Source organism: Chelonia mydas, chromosome 18 (assembly GCF_015237465.2).
Source record: "Chelonia mydas isolate rCheMyd1 chromosome 18, rCheMyd1.pri.v2, whole genome shotgun sequence".
Taxonomy (NCBI): domain Eukaryota; kingdom Metazoa; phylum Chordata; order Testudines; family Cheloniidae; genus Chelonia; species Chelonia mydas.
Window position 1 is genome coordinate 15,613,976 of NC_051258.2, and position 21,186 is coordinate 15,635,161.

The 21,186-nt window shown below is 49.0% G+C and overlaps 1 protein-coding gene across 6 annotated transcripts in view; it reads right to left on the reverse strand.

Moving 5' to 3' along the window:
* The window catches only part of ACAP3 (ArfGAP with coiled-coil, ankyrin repeat and PH domains 3), a 159,529-nt gene that overhangs the window by 79,023 nt on the left and 59,320 nt on the right, over positions 1–21,186 (reverse strand). For all 6 annotated transcript variants that reach the window (XM_037881109.2, XM_037881110.2, XM_037881111.2 and 3 more), the window contains exons 2-4: positions 11,512–11,569; positions 5,322–5,441; positions 4,148–4,201 (exon numbers count right to left, since the gene is read on the reverse strand). In XM_037881109.2, coding sequence (XP_037737037.1) covers positions 4,148–4,201; positions 5,322–5,441; positions 11,512–11,569 — 232 coding nt within the window. The remainder of the gene's footprint in view (positions 1–4,147; positions 4,202–5,321; positions 5,442–11,511; positions 11,570–21,186) is intronic.

The window sequence follows — 21,186 nt, forward strand, 5'->3', positions numbered from 1 at the left end:
AGGGCATTCTTCCTTCTTTTTAATTTGTTCCAGCCGTACATACTGTACTGGACACATGCCTGGACGAAGCACTGGTCACCGCTTCATAGCTGACATCTTTGTGCCTGGATGAGCCAAGATGTTCACACAAACATACACAAGAGAGGAGACAGCAGAAGAACCACTAAAAATAACTTGGCTAATGGCACAGGCATCGTAGCTGGCTCAGGGATGCTACAGTCACTCCAAAGACATTTCCTGGGGATGAGCGATTGCACCCAAAAGCACTCAGGAGCGAGTCTTCCGACATATGTCTTGCTTTGGGCATGCAGTGAGCAAAACATGAGATGCCATCTCTTTGAAATAGTGCAATCAGGGGTACTTGTGAACAGTGGAGAACTCCCCCAACATGACAGGACGGAATGGGATGAGGGCAGGAGGGGTTATACCATTGGCGGCACCGCTATGGTTTTGGCTCTGGGAACGTTGTCACTGCTTATTGTTGTTCCCAGAAGAGTCACTCTTGGGAAAGGTGGGACATACCCCCATCCCAATCAGGAAAAGGCAGGCAAGCTCTTCTGGGCTCAGCTGGTACTAAATAAGCACAGCTGCCAAACCCGGTCTGCTTGGGCGACGTAAACTTAAAAGGAAGAGTTTGTCACAGGACGGGGAGGCAATCAGGAGGAGGGCTGCTGTGTCCCAGAGTTTGCTGACTCTTGCAACAGGGCCGCTGGGCAGAAAACAGCTTGCAAAGCTCTGCTGGCCACAAGGATCCACCAGGCCAGGTATGAGCCCATTACAGCAGGGAGGGGTTGGAGATAAGTCCTCACCCAGGGTCTAGCCGTACTCCACCTTCATAAACAAACTAGATCGCTGTAGGCTCTTTTGAAACACTCAGAGACCAAGTGCCCCCATAACTGGAAGGACTTTGGAGGGGTGGCCAAAATAGCTAATCTACTGGTAAAGGAGAGAAGGTGACTGGGCTTATTGACCCTCCGCTCGCTCCGGCTCATTAGTAGCAGTGACTAGTCATCTGGGTGCCTCAGCCTTTGGGTGCCCAGCCTGGGACACCTTCAAGGGGCCTGAATTTTCGGAGGGGGAGATGCTCAGCAGTTTCGGAGAACCAGCCTCTTGGCTGTGCCCCAAGTTGGAGAGCCAGGATCTCACCAGTCCCCTTGGAGAATCCCGGCCATCACTTCCTGCTGCTCTTGACTTTTGCTCAGGTTGGGGCTCTGGGGACCCATCACAAGGTTTCTACCATCAGTTGGGGGGGGGGAGTAACTCTCAGTGAAATCAGTAGGGACCTGAGGGAAAAACTAGGCCCAAGGGTTGGTGTGAGAGGCAAAAGGAGAGTGAGAGACCCAAGGCCTGGCCCATGCCTACCAAATAGGAGCTTAGCCCATGCCGTCAGTCTGCTGGGATAAATGCTGCACTTGCAGCCAGCTCTGGACTTCCCCTCTCTCGCCACATCCTCCACGGTAGCAACAGTGGTTTAATTAGCCAGTCTCCTCTGACGCTGCACATTGGGCACTTCTAGTTCAGCTAACCACAGGTCGTTAAACATTAATAGCATGTTGCAACCTCTGGCAGGCAGAGCCGAGGCTGGGGGTTCTCCTGAGGGCCTTCAACCAGAATGTAGGGCTCTGTCTTCTCTTCTCATGCCTTCATTCTCTCTCTCCCTCATACACCCCGTATCTCTCTGCCCTGGTCTACACGTCAGAGTTTTGCAGGCCTATCTACGTGGGTCAGGGGCGTGAAGAGGTGCGATGTCGGACTGACAGAGCTGTACCGCCAGAAGCCCCTAGTGTGGAGACAGTTCTACCAGCAACGCTTTGCTTTTACCAGTATTGCTTATTTCACACGGGGGTGGGGACAGAACGAATTATACCAGCAAAAGTTTTGCGGGTAAAGCTGTGTCTACACTAGGAGCATTTGCCTGTACAGTATACTGGTCTAGCTATACCAGCAAAGCACTCCTGGAGTAGACTGGGCATACATCCCTCTCTCTCTCACACACACACCCCCTTCTCTGACACACATTCGGTTTGGTACAGTCCTCCTGCTGTTGGGTTTCTATATCACTGGTCGACTTTGCTCTCAGACGCTAACGCGCCCAGAAAGCCTGGGTGTATTTTTACCTCTTCCCCTGTGTCATTTCCCATTCGGAAACGTGCTCTCCCTACCTGCTTCCCAGAAAACGAAATGGACTCGCTGAGGCTTTGCCTCTGATCGCCCACAGTTAGCTTGTGTTCCAAAAGCACGCATCATCCCTCATGCACAGTGACAGGGGCAATGGGGAATAAATCTGGGTCACTCCAGCACCGACACCCGAAGCCTCCTTTGGTCTGAAGCGCTCTTGTCTCCGAATGAGTCTCATACTGTACGGCTGGCTCAGGGCCACAGAGTGAGAACCACCTTTCTCCTCTGCAAGGCTCAGAAATAGAGTGTCTGGGCGTCCACCGGACAGGTTCTCCCACCCCAGGTGCTCTGGTTTCGAGACACATTGAAGTCCAGAATCAGCCTTTATCTGGCCACTTTCTTCCTTTAATCTTACTGTGGCATTCTTATAACCAGTTTGTCCTTAACCCCGAAGCTGACTATGTTCCCAGTGGATTGCTCACTCCAACGGGTCCCTGGGTTCCAATCCACCTGAGGCTCACGCCCCCTGGAATATTGCTTTGGGTTCTGGACGTACCAAGCCAATGCAAAACTCCAAAGCAGGAGCAGCAAGGTAACCTCCAAGCCACTCCTGCTGGTAGGGCAGAGATCAATGCTGACGGGCTTCCAAGAGGATCCTGGCCTCCCCCCTCCCTGGAATACATGCAGGCTATGCAAGTGAGGCATTCACGGTGAACGTGCTGAGGTTTGGACCCCAGTCTAGTCCTACCTTGTCCTCACACACAGTTCCCACCATAATCACCAAAGAAGAATGAATCATCCACAGTGTGGGTTTGCTTTTTTCATTTGAGGAATGAGCATTCTAACTCCTCTCCCTCTGACACCGGTTGCACGTCCCTGACACTTTGGCTGCCGGAAGTCCCCAGTGCAAGCAAAGATGAGAGATGCCCTGTCCTCTCCCCTCCCCAATCTGCTGCTGACTGCAAAGTCTATGGCTTTCTTTCCAGTTGGCCCAGACACCAGAAGGTCATAGCTGCCTTGAACTGTCCTCTGATTGTGTATCTCTCGCTGCCTAACTTTTAGATGCAGAGAAGATTCCTTTGGTGCCGATGGGCAACATGCAGCAAATTCTTCAGAGAGCGCATACTTCTTTGGAGCCTTACCCTTCCAACAGAAGAGAATGGGGATAGCAACCTTGCAGCACGTGGTACCCATAAGGGTGCTGAAAGTCCCCTCTTCACCTTGCTGGGCAGAGCATTACCCCACATTCCCATCCAGTGTCCTGCATGTTTGGTTAAAGACAGTGGGCAAATCCCACCCTCAGCTACACTCATGCAGCCCCATTAACCAATACCACTCATGCACCCTATGGATCAATGCACCCACTGCACCACCGTGGATCTATGCACTCATGCAACCGCACTGACCAATGCATCCAGTGCACGACCACTGACTAATGGACCCACGTAATCTGGTGCAACCTCCCTGATCAATGCACACGTGCAAACTGGTGAAAACCCATTGATCAATGCACCCATGCAGACCAGTACAAACCCATTGATTAATGCACCCATGCAGACCAGTACAAACCCATTGATTAATGCACCCATGCAGACCAGTACAAACCCATTGATCAGTGCACCCATGCAGACCAGTACAAACCCATTGATCAATGCACCCATGCAGACCAGTACAAACCCATTGATCAGTGCACCCATGCAACCCCACTGGTCACTGCACAAAGTACACTACTACTAGACATTGCACCAGAGCAACTGAGCAGAACTTGACTCATTAAAGAGAGAAGAACCTTGTACAACTGGCAGCAACATCCCCCCCCCACCCCTTCACTCTTGTAATTGATGCCAAGTGTTCAGGGAAAGGGACTCTTAAGAGGATTCCTTCATAGACCCAGCCTTTGTCCAGTATCACACGACTGCTGCCTGATCCAGAACCAACAGATCGTTAAGTAGCATCTAGAGAGGGAGGCAAGACTATTAAGAGCTGGCCGCCAGCACACAAACAAAAGAAGAGGGAGGTGGCACCTTACCATGTGATAGTTAATCATTTCCTGCAGGCTGTCTCCAAATTTGTCGAGGCACTCCTGTGAAAGGAGAAGAGGAAAGGAAGTGAATGGGGGCAGCTGCCCTTCCTCCAGCGCTGGCAAGAGGGGGAAGGACAGTCTTTAAGGCACTGAGGCGCTCGCTCTGTCAGTTGGCAACTGTGCATTGACATAAATGGCTGGCACTGAAGCCAGAGGCTGCCCGTCCTTTCTGGTTTAGTACTGAAACCAGCACCGCCGGGCTGTTTCTTCTGCACAATGGTTATCCACGTTTCCAAAATAACCGATGCTCACTGACCTAGATTCCAAGGATCCTGTTTGCATTCTGGCTTCTTAAAACCATAGTGCCTCTTGCAAACAAGGATCCTATTCTTCAACCTTTTCAACATTGCATTATCTGGGATTCTTTCAGACACCAAGGTGAAATCTGCCTCTTAGTGAGACTTAAATGATGAATAGGCCTCGGGCTGGTCCTCTCTACAAGGAAACATTTCACCCAAAGGGATCAATATTCTGCACATCTGTAGCACAGCTTCCATGTAAAGATTCACCAATGCACTGCACAGACTCTCAGGGATCCCTGGGAGATTCCTGTTAAAATTCTGACCCTAGCTGGAATGAGAGTTGGCATGATTTCCTTGCCTTCGATGGAGTTCACTGGATATCACTGACCCTCCCTGCCACAGCTGATAATAGCAGTATGTGTCTGCAAAGATCTCAGTGTGCTTTGTAGATATTATGCCTCACAACCATCTGCTCTCCACCCCTCCTTTAGTGAGACAGGTAAACTGAACCCACTTTTCAGGAGGGTAAACTGAGTCACGCAGCGATCATGTGTCTTTCTTGTCCACTGGGGCAGTGGCAAAACTGGGCGAGGAACCCAAAGTCCTGATTCATACATATATAAGTAAAAGATACTCGCACAAAGGACCTCTGATAGGAAGTCAAAGGAAGCACCACATAGAAACCCAGCGCATCACTGCATATTGCAAAGCACCTACCTAGCATCACAGGCATCTGCCTATTCCTGGGAAACATTTTTATTTGCTCAGTTTAGAGAGAATCTCCAGAAATCCTCCTCCCATATATAATGCCCCAGTCTCTTGTTGGAAAGTTTAACCCTTTCTGATGCTCACCTCCCTCCTCCCCCCAGGCAACTTACCGAAATCATTTCGTCCTTCTTGCATTGCTGCGACAGGTCTCGGACCCCACTGACGAAGTGCTTGTTGGTGGTGATGTAGGCTTTCCCAGCCTCAATCATCCCACTACATAGCTTCACCAGCTGCAGAGAGAGGAAGAGACGTGGGTGGAGAATGTCCTATAGGGCTGGCCAAAGAGTTTTGAAAAGAAACCTGACTTGCAAATAAAATTCACCAAGTTAGTTTCAGTCTGATCTGCGGAGCTAATGCCGTGGTCTGAACTCATAACCTTCAGAGTTAAAACTCTGCATTGCTACTTGTTGGCCTAGCTTAGTAACTTCCTTACTGAATTACTCTAGTTTACTGATCGGCCACTGGCGGGCGACAGACACTCTCTCTCCGAGCGTGGGTTGCAGTCAGACAGCCACCACTTGTGAAATGCCCATGATCCCAGAGGCTTATTAGTCTGAACATGTGAAGCCAAACAGAAAGAATCAGCACAGGACAGAATCAGGAAGTGAGGTCAACGCCCCCGCTGTCATTTAAGAAAACAGTTAGAGGCCAAAGCCTGAGATGGGGTAAATCGGTGTAGCTCTGTTGTCTTCAGTCGATGTGTGCCAGCTGAGGATCTGGCCCTTACGTTTCTAGCTCTCGTGGATGGCGAAGAAAAGCTTGGGAACGTGGCCTGGGTGTAAAGCAAGGGTGTCTGCCAAGGCAGGAGCAGCAGGGAATAGAGCCACCGGGCGCCACAATCATACAAGACTCTGGGAGGGGCTGAGGGAGGCGGGATCAAGGCACTGCTGCTGCCCAGGAGGGGAAGGAGAACCCTGTTGCTGCTAACACCACTATCAGGAAGGGAAGGAGCATCCACACCCAGCCTCCTCTCTGCTCGGGTGGTGGCCATGGGGCGGCCCCCAGGTAAGGGCGTGGCCAAATCACTGGGTTGCCCTAAGCCAGCTGTCACAGGGGCTCAGGCCACAGCTCTCAGCTGTGCCTGGTTTGCCTCCCAGATCAGCTGATTCGAGGCTACAGCAAGGCCTGCCGGGAAGGAGGGAGCCGGAGACAAAAGCTTGCTGCCAGTTAGAGCCCTGGGGGGGAGGATGGTGATGTGCTGGGGCCTGAGCTAAGGTGGGGATAGGGTGACCAGATGTCCCGATTTTATAGGGACAGTCCTGATTTTTGGAGCTTTTTCTGACATAGGCACCTATTACCCCCCCTCAACCCCTGTCCCGATTTTTCACACTTGCTGTCTGGTCACCCTAGGTGGGGAGCATTCCCTGCAGACAGGTGCTTGGCTCAAGAGGCCAGAGGAAGGCCTCGTCGGAAGCAGGCCTTGGAGGACGTGGCCCTGGGCAGTGGGGAAGGTGATCCATGTATTAGTGTGCCAAGGCTGCAGCTTACAGTACGTAACAGAAGGCCCCAGTATGATGCTACCTAGAGCGGTGATATGGAAACCCTGCGGCTGAGGGGAAGGACTGAATGGGAAGTCATAGCCCAGTGAAGTCCTGAACCCTGGTTGAAGCGGGGAGGAACCCCCCTGCAACCAAGAGGGATGGATTTAATCACTGCACAGACCCTAGCAGAGAGCTGTGCCCAAGGAGGGTGAAAGGATTTTGCGCTTTCATTGCTCTGGAAGGAGAGGATTTTTGGTCTGGCCAGATCACACTACCAGCCTGGGGAAGACTGTCTTTGGTAGGGAAACTGAGGCACAAATGCATGCCTAATGGTGAAGTGGTAAAATGCACCTTCACACTGGCCTGGAGCCATGGGGGGTATGAGTAGCTGAAGTGAATGGTTTGCAGCCCACTTGTGTGCTCAAAATGATTTGTTAAAACTATTCAGTGGAGATTTCTGAACTCAACTGCAGGTTCGAGAGTTGTTTTGTGGGCGATTCGCTCCATATGTTCTCTCTGGATTTTCCTGGGAGGGCGGGGCGGTTAGGTGGGGGAAGAAGGAAAGCAAGGGCAGAGGCTGTGACATTTAGAAGCCTGACAAACGTTTATCTGATATAATGGATCCGAGGGCTTTGTATTTTTTTAAGCTGTGTAATACGCGTAGGGCCAAGGACCAGATCCCTGTAAAATCAGAGGAACTCTAGCTAACTCTTAACACTGTCTCAGTCGGTCCTGCAGCCCAGGGAAACAGTACCTCTGAGTACTAAAGATCTGAAGGGGATAATGGTATTCCCCACTGAGCGGCTCGTGGTGCGAGACGGTACAGTTGTCTTCACTCCGTGGCTGTGGAAGGTCCTAGCTCTAGTGAGGGATGTATTAGCAAGAGTGTTACATGCAGGGCGTCTGATTCTCCTCTGAGTGACATTACAGACTGTTACCACACCACTGAAGTTAGTCCAAACTGCCACCAGTCTAACAGCGGAGTAAGGCCCACTCCTTTGATTTAAAGATGGGTGCACAGCAACACAGCTGGGCGAGGCTGCTTCCTACCGCAGTCCCTCTCAGGGTCCATTAATGGTCACTAATTTAGTCACAACCGCATGGAAAATGTCCAGAAACAAAAGACTTCCAGATACACACATGGGAGCTCCTGAGCATCCCTAGAAACAGCCTGTCAGCTGATTGCAGTGAACATTGTGAGTCAGAACTCACAATCCCTTGGTTATCTAATTTCTCCTTTTAGAAAGGATGTGGGGAGAGCAAGGACTCAAAAATCTGTCTTCTTGTTCACTATAAAACCCCTGCCCCAGGGAACCAGCACACCACCCACAGTTAAGGCCGGTTTAAAAAATACTGTCTTATCCACACACTCCAAAAGAAACACACACAAAAAATGTTTGTGTTCAAAACTTGTCACTGAACGTTTCATTTATTTTTTTGACAAAATGAAAACTGTTGGCTTTTGACAACCAAACTTTTTAGAAACTGAGTTTTTTCCAGCAATTTTTCATTGGGGGGAGAAACCAAAATCGTCCACTTTAATGACTGTAAAGCCATTTTTGATAAATGTGACTGGCCCATGGGGTGAGTCAATGGTCTCCAGCTGTGTTAGCAGAGTATTATCTGAACACAGTTCTCACACGCCTCCTTTCTCTCTTGTTCACATAATCTGGCAGAACAGAACCGGGTGCTAGAGGAACATTTGTGCTATTCCATCCCACCCCAAAGAAAGAAAACAAATTGATGTAGCTCCTGTAGCATCTGGAGCCCAGACGGACACCAGGGGCTTTGGACAGATCCTTTGGAAAGGAAATCCAGCTTATTCTGCAACGTGGCGGTTTTTAAAATACCTCCTCGCGCACACAGCCAAGGCTGTGTTCCTAGTAGCTGAGGGCCATTCAGCACGAGCGCACTCTGAAATCATGTTCCCTAGCTTCAGAAAGACTCCTGAAATATTAGAAGGCTTGGGCACCATTGGTAGGAAAGCAGCCTGCAACAGCTGGAGGCAAACTTGAGGTCAGAGTGAAGGCAGCAGCCGTATTTGCACAGTTTAGAAACAGCTGTTTCTACCTCTAACTGTAGAAAGCAATTAAAGACTGAGAAACCCACCAAACCACAGGAAGGGCAGAGAGTTGAGTCTTAAGAGACAGATCCTGACACCCTTACTTGCATTGAATAGCACCTTATTCCACTAGTATTCCCAAGGAGGAAGGATTGCCTGGTGGATAGAGCATAGGACAAGGGCTGAGAAGAACTGGGGTCAGCTCCTAGTTCAGACATAGATTTCTGGTGTTATCTTGGACAAAGTTGCTTAATTTGCCTGTGCCACTGTTCTATACAGATAAGTTGACAATAAATCCACTAAGGACAGTGAAACACTCAAACACTCTGGTGATAAGGGCCATACAAACATTCCTATTTAATCTGAGCAAAACAAACAGAATTTTGTCCAGAATGAACCCTCAAAGCATAACTGCTTTGAATTTCAATGCGGGCCTTCAGCTTCAAATTCCTGGATCCAAACCTGCCTTTATTTGTTTCGGTTCCAGGCTGTGTGGCCCTATTTCTGATTCTGACACAGCCACAATTTCACATGAAATTTCACAGCCCTGCCAGGAGATTTTGGTGCAAGCCGGTGGAAACAATGTGAAAACGAAACCGAGCTCATGAGACCTGTCATTGGAAGGAGCTTCAAGACCAGCCCATTGCTACCATCTGCAGAGGGTCCAAATTACCTGAGACCGTAGCTTTAAGACAGTCCCGGCCCAAAGGTGCTCTAATTAGCTCTCTTATTAAATCTATTGGAAATGTATTTATGGGGCATTCCTCTATGCAATGAAATTGTGAGTGCTGAATTATTGTTTATAGAATTCTAGCGCTAACGCAGGGTTCCAGATTGACATTAAAGACTAATGGTCTTTAGTCACAGACTAGCCACAATAATGGCACTATTGGAATCATCAGAACAAGCTTCCCCGATTCTGTACAGCCAAAGCGCCCCAGTCCGACCTCCGAGGGACCAGCTCTAAGGGCCAACGGATAGCTCAGGGTTCTTTTCAACTTCCAATAAGGAAGCTAAGTATCTTATGCAGGCACCTGTCCGCTAGGAACTTGGCCTAACACCACCTATTTGATTCCCATATGCCACCCATTTCTTAGGGCCTGTGGCTTCAACAAAGCCAACCTCTAAGTCTGATGCAGAAGTTCTCTCCCCTTCTAGCCACACGCAATCTCCCTGCTAAAATCCAGCAGCGGCACTGGTCCTCCACCTGTCTGCTTCAGTTCAGAAACAATTGGGCAGATGTTTCCAACATTTGGAGGGAGACAACATGACTTTCTGTCGGTAAGTCTCTTGACTTGGATCCAAGACTGTTTCAACTCTCTTCCCACCCAACCCCACTCTAAAACTGGCTATTCCAAACTATTCTGGCTGACGGAGGCTTTTACCTCAGTAGCTGCTGATTGAGACCTCATCAAGTCATGCAGTAGCACAACCAGACGGATATTTGGAAACATTAAAGGGGCACAATTGATGTCAAAAAGCAGGAAATTTGACCTGCCTTGTTGCTTTTTCTACATCTTTTTGCAACATCCTTGGAATGTTTTGTATTTTGAATGTATTTTGTTTGTTTGTTTAGCACTTGATCCAATGCTATGTTGTCTAAAATTAGAGTCCCAGCACCCAGAACAACATACAGTAAAAGCCAGTCAGTGGGCACTTCCCAGCCCTCAGGGGAAACCCAACACTAAACAGATCAGCCATGTTAAGCCTGGCACTTGTTCACAACCTTCCAATAACAGACAAGCATAAGCACACGATAGGAGAGAGGAAAATCGGTAAGGTAGCAGGTTTCAGATTCACACTTCCAATGGGGAAAGATGGTCTTATGATTAAGATACCATCCTGGGACTCAGGAAGTCTGGCTTCAATTCAGTTCTAATTATATCCGGCAGAGGCCAGTGGTGTACACACACTCAATTTTCATTATAGTATAATAATAGTTTGCATTTCTATAGCACCTTTCATCCAAGAACTTCAAAGCACTTTTAAAACATTAATTAAACTTCAGAAAGTTGCTGAGTGGTAAGTGTTATCTTTATTTTGCTGTGGAGGAAAGGTGGTGCAGCAAAGCTATGGTTGTACAGGGATACTCTCTGGCAGAGACTGGAGTAGCCCCCAGGAGTCCTGAACCTCATCTAACCAATGGGCTAGACATCCTCCCCAAAGGGGAACTATTTAAGGTGATTGTTACGATAGCAAATGGTTTTTAAGACTTTATCAGAATTGAAACAGATTCGACACGATATTGTTAAAACCATTCCCAGCTGAATTCCACATACACCCTCCTCTCTGTGAACCCCAGCTGTGAGTTACAGAGCGCTCTTGTAACTAAACCAGGTTGCATACCTACAAACATCACAATCAGGGAGTGAACATTGCCTAGAGGTCTTAACTAAGGCTACGGCCACATTGTGTTAGCTGCTGGGCAGCCACCAAGTGAGAAATGTCCAAGTTGACAAGACAAAGACAGAGTGGAAAGAGAAACAGAGGCACAAAGAAGTGGAGCTCTGCTGACGGCTCTTCAGAAACAAGCCCCAGCTACTTGTGCTAAAAGGAGCAACCAACTGCCTCGTCTATGGCTGAACAGCAGTGGCTGGGGCCAGCCAGCACAGGAAGACATGATCATATACACTAAGCCAGCATATCAACCAATGATTTTCTGACAGTCCGGAACAGACTGGCGGGGCCACGTTCCTAAACCAAAGACTCACCCCAGCTATCTCCCCCAAAGCCACTCTCTCAGCTTCCCCATCTTACCTTGTCAAGCTTTGCTTCTATCTCCACCACATCTGTTTCCACTTCATCTATGGTCGCCCTGTAATCAGAAGAGCAAAAAAGGGGAAATCAGCTGGTTGCCTAAACACGGATGATGGGCAGAGAAACCGAACAGTCCTTGAAAGGCAAAGGCCAGAAGAACTCCAAAAGGCAGAGGAGAGAGGCGAAAGTTTGCACCACCCAGTCAGGGGTTTCCTGTGCAGAGGCTGCCGTATAAGCTGAGGATCCACATTTTGGGAGAATTCCATTCTGAGGATCCTAAATTATCTGGGATGGGTTTTGCTCCTGGGCTGATGAAAAATCTTGGGGGGGGGGGGGGAATTCATGGCAACCCCCCATCAGTGTCACTGGCAAGTCACTGGGCTGTATTGTGCTAGGGCAATGTACAGCAAAGCCACCACCTGTGGGGTCTTCGTCTGATCTCGTTTACGCCCATGTAAATCGGGAATAACTCTTAAATTACACCAGCATGAATGACATGCCTGGGGTAAACGGGCACACTGTGCCTGCTTAAAGCCCTTGTGACGCTCAGGCTGTAACGATGCCTCAAGAACACCCACACTGTTGGCTTGCATCTTCTAAACCCCAGCAAGCCTTTAGCCCATATGTGGGCATATCTTGGTCCTGTTACCATCTCAATCTATTCACTCTCACACACCTCTGAGTGTTACCCTTAGTGCCTTGGCTGTGTCTGAAGGAGAGATCCATTGGGTCTGTTTTCTTTCCATTTCTTGGGTAGTGGTGACAGTGAGAGGCCAGTAGGATTCTGGCCTCACCCAACTATGGGAAAATTCCAATGACATCAGCCCAGCCCATTGGCAAAAGACATTTCCAGCTCAAGACCTTTGGGATAAATCCACTTTTCTCTTAGGCAAAACTCCAACTGCAAGAGCAGTAAGGCAGAAACCTTCCCATGGAGAGCAGCGTGCTGGGGTAGCCTGTCCCCAGCTGGGCAGCCATTCCCTTCAACAAGCACCTGGAAGTGTGGTAAACCTCACTGCAATTTTGTGTCCCAACGCATGCAATCCACAGTCCATTGCATGAACCCTCTCCCGCTTGTGGGTTTGCTGTGTTACAGCATGAAGTACTAACGCTCTGCCTTTTAAAAATTCCAGCCATGGGCATGTGCCAGGTAAAAGGTCTGTGGAGGAAGGATGTGCCGGCGAAGCACCAATTCATGTGGCTTTATTACAGCCAAGGACGGGACGCACACAATCCAAAAGGAACCAGGAGAAAATCCCCAGGGCCTCGGTAGATCAGGCAACAAAATCTATTCTCTAAAGGCTCTTGTTGTTTTAAATGGATGAACAGCTGCCCAGGGACACACTGCTAACAACAGGAAGGATAAATAAAAAATAATTGATAGGGCAAAGTCATAAAATTTGGATCCAGATTCGAACTTCCACCGAGTTTGGGAAGGGAGTTTCACTCTGATCATAAAGTCATAGAAACATCGGTGGAAGGTACCTTGAGAGGTCATGTGATGTTGTGATCCAGCCCATCTCTCTCTCTCAGAGGAATTACAACTAGCAGAGCAAACTCAGTATTTCTCCACATTCACCACTCTTCCATGGGAAATAAACGAACAATACCTTCTACAGGTGAACACAGTCCCCATCTGACACTGCTACCAGGCGGCCGACATCCCGCCGGGTAATCCAAATGGAACAGAGAACGGAGACTCCCTCCCCACAAAGGAAGTAAATCAAATAGAAGGCCAGGCGCAGATCTCGAGCATGTCAATTCTGTCCTGAACTTTTAAGGCGATCGCCAATCCAGTACACACAGGCTTCAGGAGAGAGCACCTCTCCCAACAGCTACCAGAAATCTCCCTTGGAATGCTGTGAGGCACCAGATGATTCAGACAACTTACAGGGTAGACCTAATACTCAGTGACAACACCGGCCATGTGATACAGCATGTGACTGTGTGAACTCTCCTCCCTGCACGCTATGCCTGTCCCTATCACAGTCCTGCCACGTTACATAACTGGGCCCAATTCTGACAGGTGCTGAGCACCCTCCAATTCTACTGACATCCCTGGAAGGTGTGCGTATGCATGGGTCCTGTTATCCCTATTTTAGAGATAGGGGGCTGAGACACTGAGGGTACATCTACATGGCAAAGAAAAACCCCCCCAGCAGCGAGTCTCGAGCCTGGGTCGATTGACTTCGGGTCACCATGTGGGGCTAAAAACCCTGAGCAGGTTTTGACCCACGCGGGAGCGGCTACGCTGCTAGGTTTAGCCACGCAGCCTGAGTTGGTTGACACAGGCTCGAAGACTCAGCGCCATGTTTCTTCCTTTGCAGTGTAGATGTAGCCTTAGCGACTTGCCCAAAGTCACCCAGGAGGTCTGTGGCGGAGCAAGGAACCGAACGCAGCTTTCTCAAGTTCCTGCGGAGCACCCTTACCCCTGGACCTTCCTTCCTCTCTGTTAACCTTAAGAGGAGACTGCATGAGCCAATCGAGTTCTCTTGTGCTTGTCCCTTCCCCCGCCCCAGTTAGTTTCTATCCTTTATGACATCCCAACAAAGCAGCTTTTATTTATCTCCAAGTCTGGGCTAAGATTTTCAAGGGGGGGGGTGGGACTCCCATTTCCCATTGATTTTTTTAGATGGGGAATTCCCATTGATTTTTACTGGGGAACTGGGTGTCTAAATCCCTTAGGAAGCTTAAAAATCCCAACCCTATTTCTTAGCTATCCTGTAAGGTCACTGCAATCTAACCCCATCCTCCAAGCAGCAAGCAATTTAAAAAATAACTGTTACATAGAAAGTTGCTTTGAAGGAGGATTCATGCCCATTGTATGCCAACAGAGTAAGATATTTGTGGCAAGGACTGTCTTTTTTTTAATGACATGTACAGCTCTTAACACAGTGGGCCCTGATCCACAGCTGGGGCCTCTGGGAGCTACTGACATATACATAAATACATAAATAATCACGATGATGTTATTGCTCAATACTGGGAGGGGCGGGGGAGGTCCCATCTGCCATTCCTGGGCTTTCAGGGTATGTGGCTGTTTTGTTGAGTTTCATAAAGGTCATGGGAAGTGGTGGGGCTGTTTCCCGGCGGGGCGGGGGGGGGGAACTAGTTTATTTACTCTAATCTCCTCATAATCAATGTACCAGCGCTTTTAGAAGGGTTTGTGAAAGGTTTTTAATTGCCTTAGGGTGTCCAGCGCATGGGGAGTTCACACAGTCATGGGACATACCACCACATGACCTGTTGTGACTGAATATTAAGTGCATGTTGTCAGACGTATGAATCACCTGGTTCCTCACGTGCTGAGGGAGGCTTAGTCTGGGCTCACTCTGGACCTCGCTGGCTGTAGGGATTTTTCTGTGCAAGACCTCCTGTCTTACCCCCTCTTTCCTCTCTTTCTTTCCCCCATTTTTTGCCCTCCTGAGGGGGAGCTAATGAGACCCACCTGACTTGGGTGCCACATGAGTCAGCAGAATTGCTCTGCATCTCCCGGCCGCGTCCCAGCATCCAAGATCCCATCATCGCCTCACAAGGGGCTGAACCGACACCCTGGATCTGAACAGCCTGAGAGTTTGGGGCGCTGATGCCCTGGCTCTGAATACTGAGGCCCGCCCCAGCTTCCGCTGCACAAATCTACAAGCAGGAAAATATCTCTGCCTCATCTCATCTCTCCAGCAACCTAGGTCCCCATCGGCATTCTGGGAATGCCTGCCTTTCTTTTCAAGGGGTTTTGGTGCTGACAGAAGGCTCTGGAGTGACAAACTCAGATCAGAGGCGTCTATTCGTCACTAGAAGAGGAGCAGCAGGGGCCGCATCAGTGCATGCTTCCCACACCTCCCTCCTCTCCCGCCAGTCCGCCTTAGACCTGTTCTGGAAAGACCCCAACAAGGCCTGGGAGTTCATTCTCCAGGCACAAGGAGCGCTCAGCTTGCCAGCAGGAATCGTACTGAGTGCTAGCCATGGAAGGGCATTTGTACATGTGGTTATTGTTTGTATAATGGTAGCACTTAGAGACCCCAGATGAATGGGGGGCCCCATGTGATAAGCATTGTACTGACACTTGGTAAGAGGCAATCCCTGCCTTGAAGAATTTACAATCTAGGCAAGGAAAAAGAGAGGGAGGGGAAAGAGGGGCGCAGAGAGTGGAAGTGACTTGACCAAGGTCACACTGTAGGCCAGTGGCAATAAAATCCAGCTTTCCCGACTCCTGAGCAAGTGCCCTACTCACTGAGCAATACTGCCTCCCGATGGAGTTGCTCAGAATGGGGCTGAGACCATCAGCATGGTCACATAGGCCACTAAAGGGCTAGCATGTGGTAATGACTTTTTCAGTCTCCTCTGACCGGGGTTGGATTTGAACTAGCATCTCAGTGGGTCCTGCTATGCTCCGTGTTAAGCTTGCTCAATACCCAGTGAGAATTCCCCTTCCCCTTCTGCTCTGAGGGGTGTCCAAATCTCACTGTTTCTTCCTTCACAACATTTCTAAGATGCAACCTTCACTCTCTGTTCTCACCTCTCATCTCCTCCCTTCATTCGTATGGGAACACTCTCCTCTCCGGGCCCCCACACCCACATTGCTCCCGCTCCAGTGGCCACAAAATACAGCAGCCAAGATCATTTGCCTTGTCCGTCCTTCTGTTCACATCATCCCTTTCTTTGAATCCCTCCAGTCACTTCCCCGCTGCTATTGCATCCAACTTCTCAGGCCTTGGATCGGTCGGACCCTCCCTGCCTAGACACCTTCTCCCCCCAGCACTTGGACCATTCCAATGCAGAGAGCAAGCTGGAAAACGTTGGATTACATGACTTGAGAATTTATGGTGGAGCCAGGAAAAGAACCCAGGAGTCCTGGGGCCCACTTTTCAATTGGTGTAAATCAGCATAGCACTACTGTCTTTAAAAAAACCTCAGGGTGGAATCAATGAAGCAGCTCACACCCCTAACGTCTATTTAGGCTCCAAACGTCCACTGAAATCAACAGAGCTAAGGAATCCTCTGGTTGTGCAAATTAATGCCATTCTACCAGCTTCAGCAGAGCTCTGCACCCTCTACGCCAGCTGAAATTACAGTCCTTGATTTCTAACCACCGGTTTTAACTGATAGACAACTATCCCTCCCTTAAATTAGGTCCAGTTCCTCACTCCATGGAGCTCTGCTGATTTACACTAGCCGAAGAGCTGGCCTTTATTTTCTGAGGTTTGACAACTATGGGGCAGATTGTTTATCTTTTACATAGTTGTTTTTGAACCAGATTTTTTAATCTGTTACACACAGCCCTTCCCCATCTGCCATCAATGTGGTTTTCATAAAGAAATCTTTCGCATAGCTGTGAAGCCTCAAAGAATATGCATATTTGTTTTAAGAATTAAGGAGTCTAGTTACTTAACGTCTAATAACCGTCTTGTTAAATCTAAATTAGCTGCATATTTGGGAACTGCGATGTAATGCTTGTAACCGTCCTTATCTGAGTTTATCATCCTGCTACCAAACCACATGATGCTACTTACGAGCAAGAGAAAGTCTCATATATTATCAACATCCTCTCTTTTCATGCAAAACTGTTTCTGTCTTGTGGTTTGACTGTATCCTTCCCAGCCATTTTGGACGTAATGGGCCATATGCTGGCCTAGGACAAACCAGTATAAATCCATGGAAATCGAGAGCATAGCATCTTCTTGCACTAGAATTGTACTGGGCCCAGGATCTGCTTTCCCTTCCTTGTCTAGTTTCTTTTAGCAGGGCGCCTGGCATTCCTGTGTGGGCCATGGTGTGCTCGGACTCCCTGCAACAGAAAGAGGTACGGAAGTCCCCTGATGGGCTGCGCAGAGAGTACTTGGTCACTGATCGCTTAGAGAAAAGGACACTCCCCCAAAACAAATCTACTTCCAGACACAAGCCAAACTTCAGACCCGGAGGAGATGCCCTGAGTTATTCATCACCATTATGTACGATATAAGATGGCCTGGGATCTTGTTTTCATCCAGCAAAACTGGATAGAGAAAATGTAAGTGCCCCTAGCAGGTGAGATGCAGTTGGCTAGGTCCTGCTGGCTCCCACAATGCCAGAAGAAACATGTACTGACACAGACAAAATGGGGGATTCTACCTGCCGGGCACTTCAGATGCTACTATACCTAGCCCAGACTTCCTCCCCCCACCCCCAGCCCCAGCTTCAGAGTCTCTCCCTGCATCCTTGGAGCTAGATAGACCTCTTCCTGCCATCACAGAGAGGAACCCAAAGCTAAGTACCCCAAATTAGAGGGAGAGCTGGCAGGTTCATAACCGTTACTTGGCTCGAGATCTGGATTTCACAGCTGGCCTCCATCCCTATAATGGGCCCACCCAAGATCCTGGATCTGAACTCCCTAATTTAGAGGGGGTGGGATTTGAAATCTGGATCCAGAATTTAACGGCGGAGTCCTATGTCTAATCAAACTTGAGCAGCCTTTGTAGTAATAGGTGACCCTCAAAAGGTGCCCGGCAGATACAAAGCCAAAGGTCTGGTTGCTTCTCCAAATGCTCTTTCCATGCTCCAGACCACTTCTAGACACAGGTTCTCTCCCTGCAACTACCACTGACCTGCGATATGCCTCAACTTCCACCTCTGCATAAAAAGGGCTAATGAACCTTATCATCCTTTGCAAAAGGCTCTGCGATCTATGGCTGTAACGCACTATATAAGAGCTAAGTAAGTACTAATATCAATGTCTATATTAATGTAAACAAAAGGGATTCTGGATGTAAGATAATGTATGGTACAGAGAGACACACTGATGCCATGGTCTAGATCTGTCCACAGAACAAATCTGTGTCGCATCTGCATTGCACAGAGGTGCCTCTCTCCAAACATCCAGCCCAGCCCTGCGATGTATGAGCTCCCTCAACTCCCACTGGCTCCAATCGGAAACGGGCAGGTCCTATTCCCAGAGGAGCTTGTTAAACTCTCCCAGCTGGAGTCATTCTTTGCACAGAGGGTCTCCTGGGACTTGACTTAGTTCTGCAGATGGAGCAATCTCCCTTGAAGGCCATTCGCCCCCAAGCAAAGCAAGGAGTTGGCTGCCTCCGGTTTACTGGCAAGTGTAATTTTCTTTGATGCCAGCAAAGGGCCCAAGAATAGTAAATCTATTGAATTTTGTCAGAATAAGATCTCGAAACAGTGCTGTAATATCGGCCTTTGCTTCCCGCAAATACAGCTCTGCTCTGCCTGACTTGCCCAGGCTGTGTTGGAAGAGGAAAGTGAGCTGGGTCCAATTTGGAAAGTCACTAAAGAAGATTTGAATCCAGCCCACCGTTTTATTTTAACTAAACTTGTCAATTACCATGTTGGTGCCTCTTTGGAATTCTGACCACATCCACAATGACGCTGGGCTTCCTGCAACATCACTGCGGGTGTGCTGCTATTGATAGATCTGGGCTAGGGTCCTGCTAGCCAGAGAAGACCAGATACAAACCCCTCCTGCATGCCCCAGACGGCTAGCTCGAACAGCGCTGCTGCGGTGATCTGCTGAGTTTTAAAGGACGCGTTGGATGGATGGGTTACAGGCAAGAGTAAATTTAGTGCTGCTGGAGAATGAAGTTCTCTGTTTAGCCACAAAACGGATAATTCATAGCGGACAGTAGTGGTGCCAGTTTCCCCACATGACTTCTTCAATGGGCCCCAATCCTCATCTCAGCCAGGATGGTGGTTTCAGACAAATGGCATTGGCTAGCCACTCTTCCTGGTCAAGGACTGGCACCCATAGGCTTATTGTATCTGCTCCTTTCACTATCCACAGACTTTTTCACAAGCACAAACACTTCCCATACGAATGCCTTGGGAAATGAATTAAGACAGTCCCATGTGCGATGAAAGGGAATGGGTAGGTTACATTAGAATGGAGGACGGGTGAGCGTGCCTAAGTACCACATTTCACCGGGCTCTACTTTCTGCCTTCGTGTGGGCTGTTCTTTAACCCAAATCAAATACTGTTACATCAGTTTGCCTGGTTGTCACGGTACCAATGCATTGTCATGGAGATTTCAGTCTCCTGAGCCATGGCAACCACAGCACAGCAATGACATCAAGCAGACTTAGAGGTAAGCGCTGGGCTGTACTTTTCCAAAGCTTGTTCTCCTAACGGCTAACGTGAGCAGGCCCCCAGAAGCAGCTCTAACATCAGGATGGGAATCAAGACTCCCTTCCCCCACGATGAGTGGGCTGAAAACAAAGTCCTGGTGACTCACAATCCCAGCCCAGATTCTTCACTCCCCACAGGGTGCCACGGGGGTCTGACCATAATTGATCCGTCACCCAGGCCTTTGAAACAGCTTCCAAAAAAGAGGCTTATTTCTTCCTTTAACAATGTGGTGCCAAGCTCTTTCTGGCAGTGCATATGGAAGCCCAATAGGAATGCCAGCCTGCCAGTCTGTGCCAACGGCAAAAGCCTGTTCAAGAAACAGAAATAATTAAAGGGCGGCTCTCCGGCAGATTTTTCTGCTATTTTTATTCTCCGGACTTGGAAGTCACATGCCTTCATGCATCATCCCCTTATTGCCCATACGGATTCAATTTTTCCGTGCCGTTTCCTCTCATCTGTGAGAGATGGATAGAATAACCAGCTGAAAGAAGGGGTTTATCTCTGCAGCAAAGAAACAGCAGCAGCTGTTAAACTGCAGCCATCAACTTGAAGGATTTTAACCACATACTAGAAACTAGGAACTTCCAAGCAGCCCTTCAGCCTTCTCCCCTTGGAATAGCTTTATCATCCTCACAGCGGTCTCACAGCCTGCTGTGCCCATATCTTGAGGGGAAACAATCGGTTTTGACTGAACATTTGTTTGGCCACCTCCTCATGAGTAATAAAGGCCGTGGGGCAAATTCTCTGCTGATTCGACCCTCTCTGTTGATCTCAATAGAGTGACAAGAGCAGAGAATCCGGCACGTTATAGATTGTAAGTGAGATTCTGATCTCAGTTATACAAACGTACCGTGAGCCTGGGATAACTCCACTGAGATCAACGGTGTCACTGCGGCACGGCTGAGATCAGAATCCGGCCCTGAGCGGTTAGGAAGCGAGACAGAAAGGCAGCACGTGACATTCCTATGATCTGCGGTGCACCTATGTGCGTGCCATGCCGATGGAGCGTGCCATACTTCTGAGCACAGCCAGGTGTCCTCAGACATCAGTGGCAGCTGGCGTGTGTCAAAAAGAATGTACAGCATCCTGCACGTTCACGTGGTCGGAGGGACCTAACTAGAAAGACAAGTGACCAGGACAGGAGGAGGTGAATTGTGTCACTGATATCCAAAAAGCAAGGTCCTAATTATCCGGCGGCTAAGAACTCTTCAGTCATCCCCTGGTGGGGCGCCCTGCTTGCTTCCCAATGCCGTGCTCCTCCTAATGCTCTTCCAGGCCTCAGGCTATTTCCATCATGAGAGAAGAGAAAACAGCCTGTGACCTAAACTTTCAGCGGCAGCTTGCGCAGTGCGAAATGCATCCCTCCCGAATAGAGAGAAGAGACGCGGCTTCATTCAGCAACACTAGAACTGTCCCCAACTCGGAGGGTATTCGGAATCTGGATTTTGCTTCAGGCTGAGGCCTAGGGGAAGCCAAGGAGAAGCATCCCCCGCCTCTGAGGAAGTTGTGGTCCCCACAAGCATTTTAAAATCCCAGGTGGAAGAGGGATAACATTA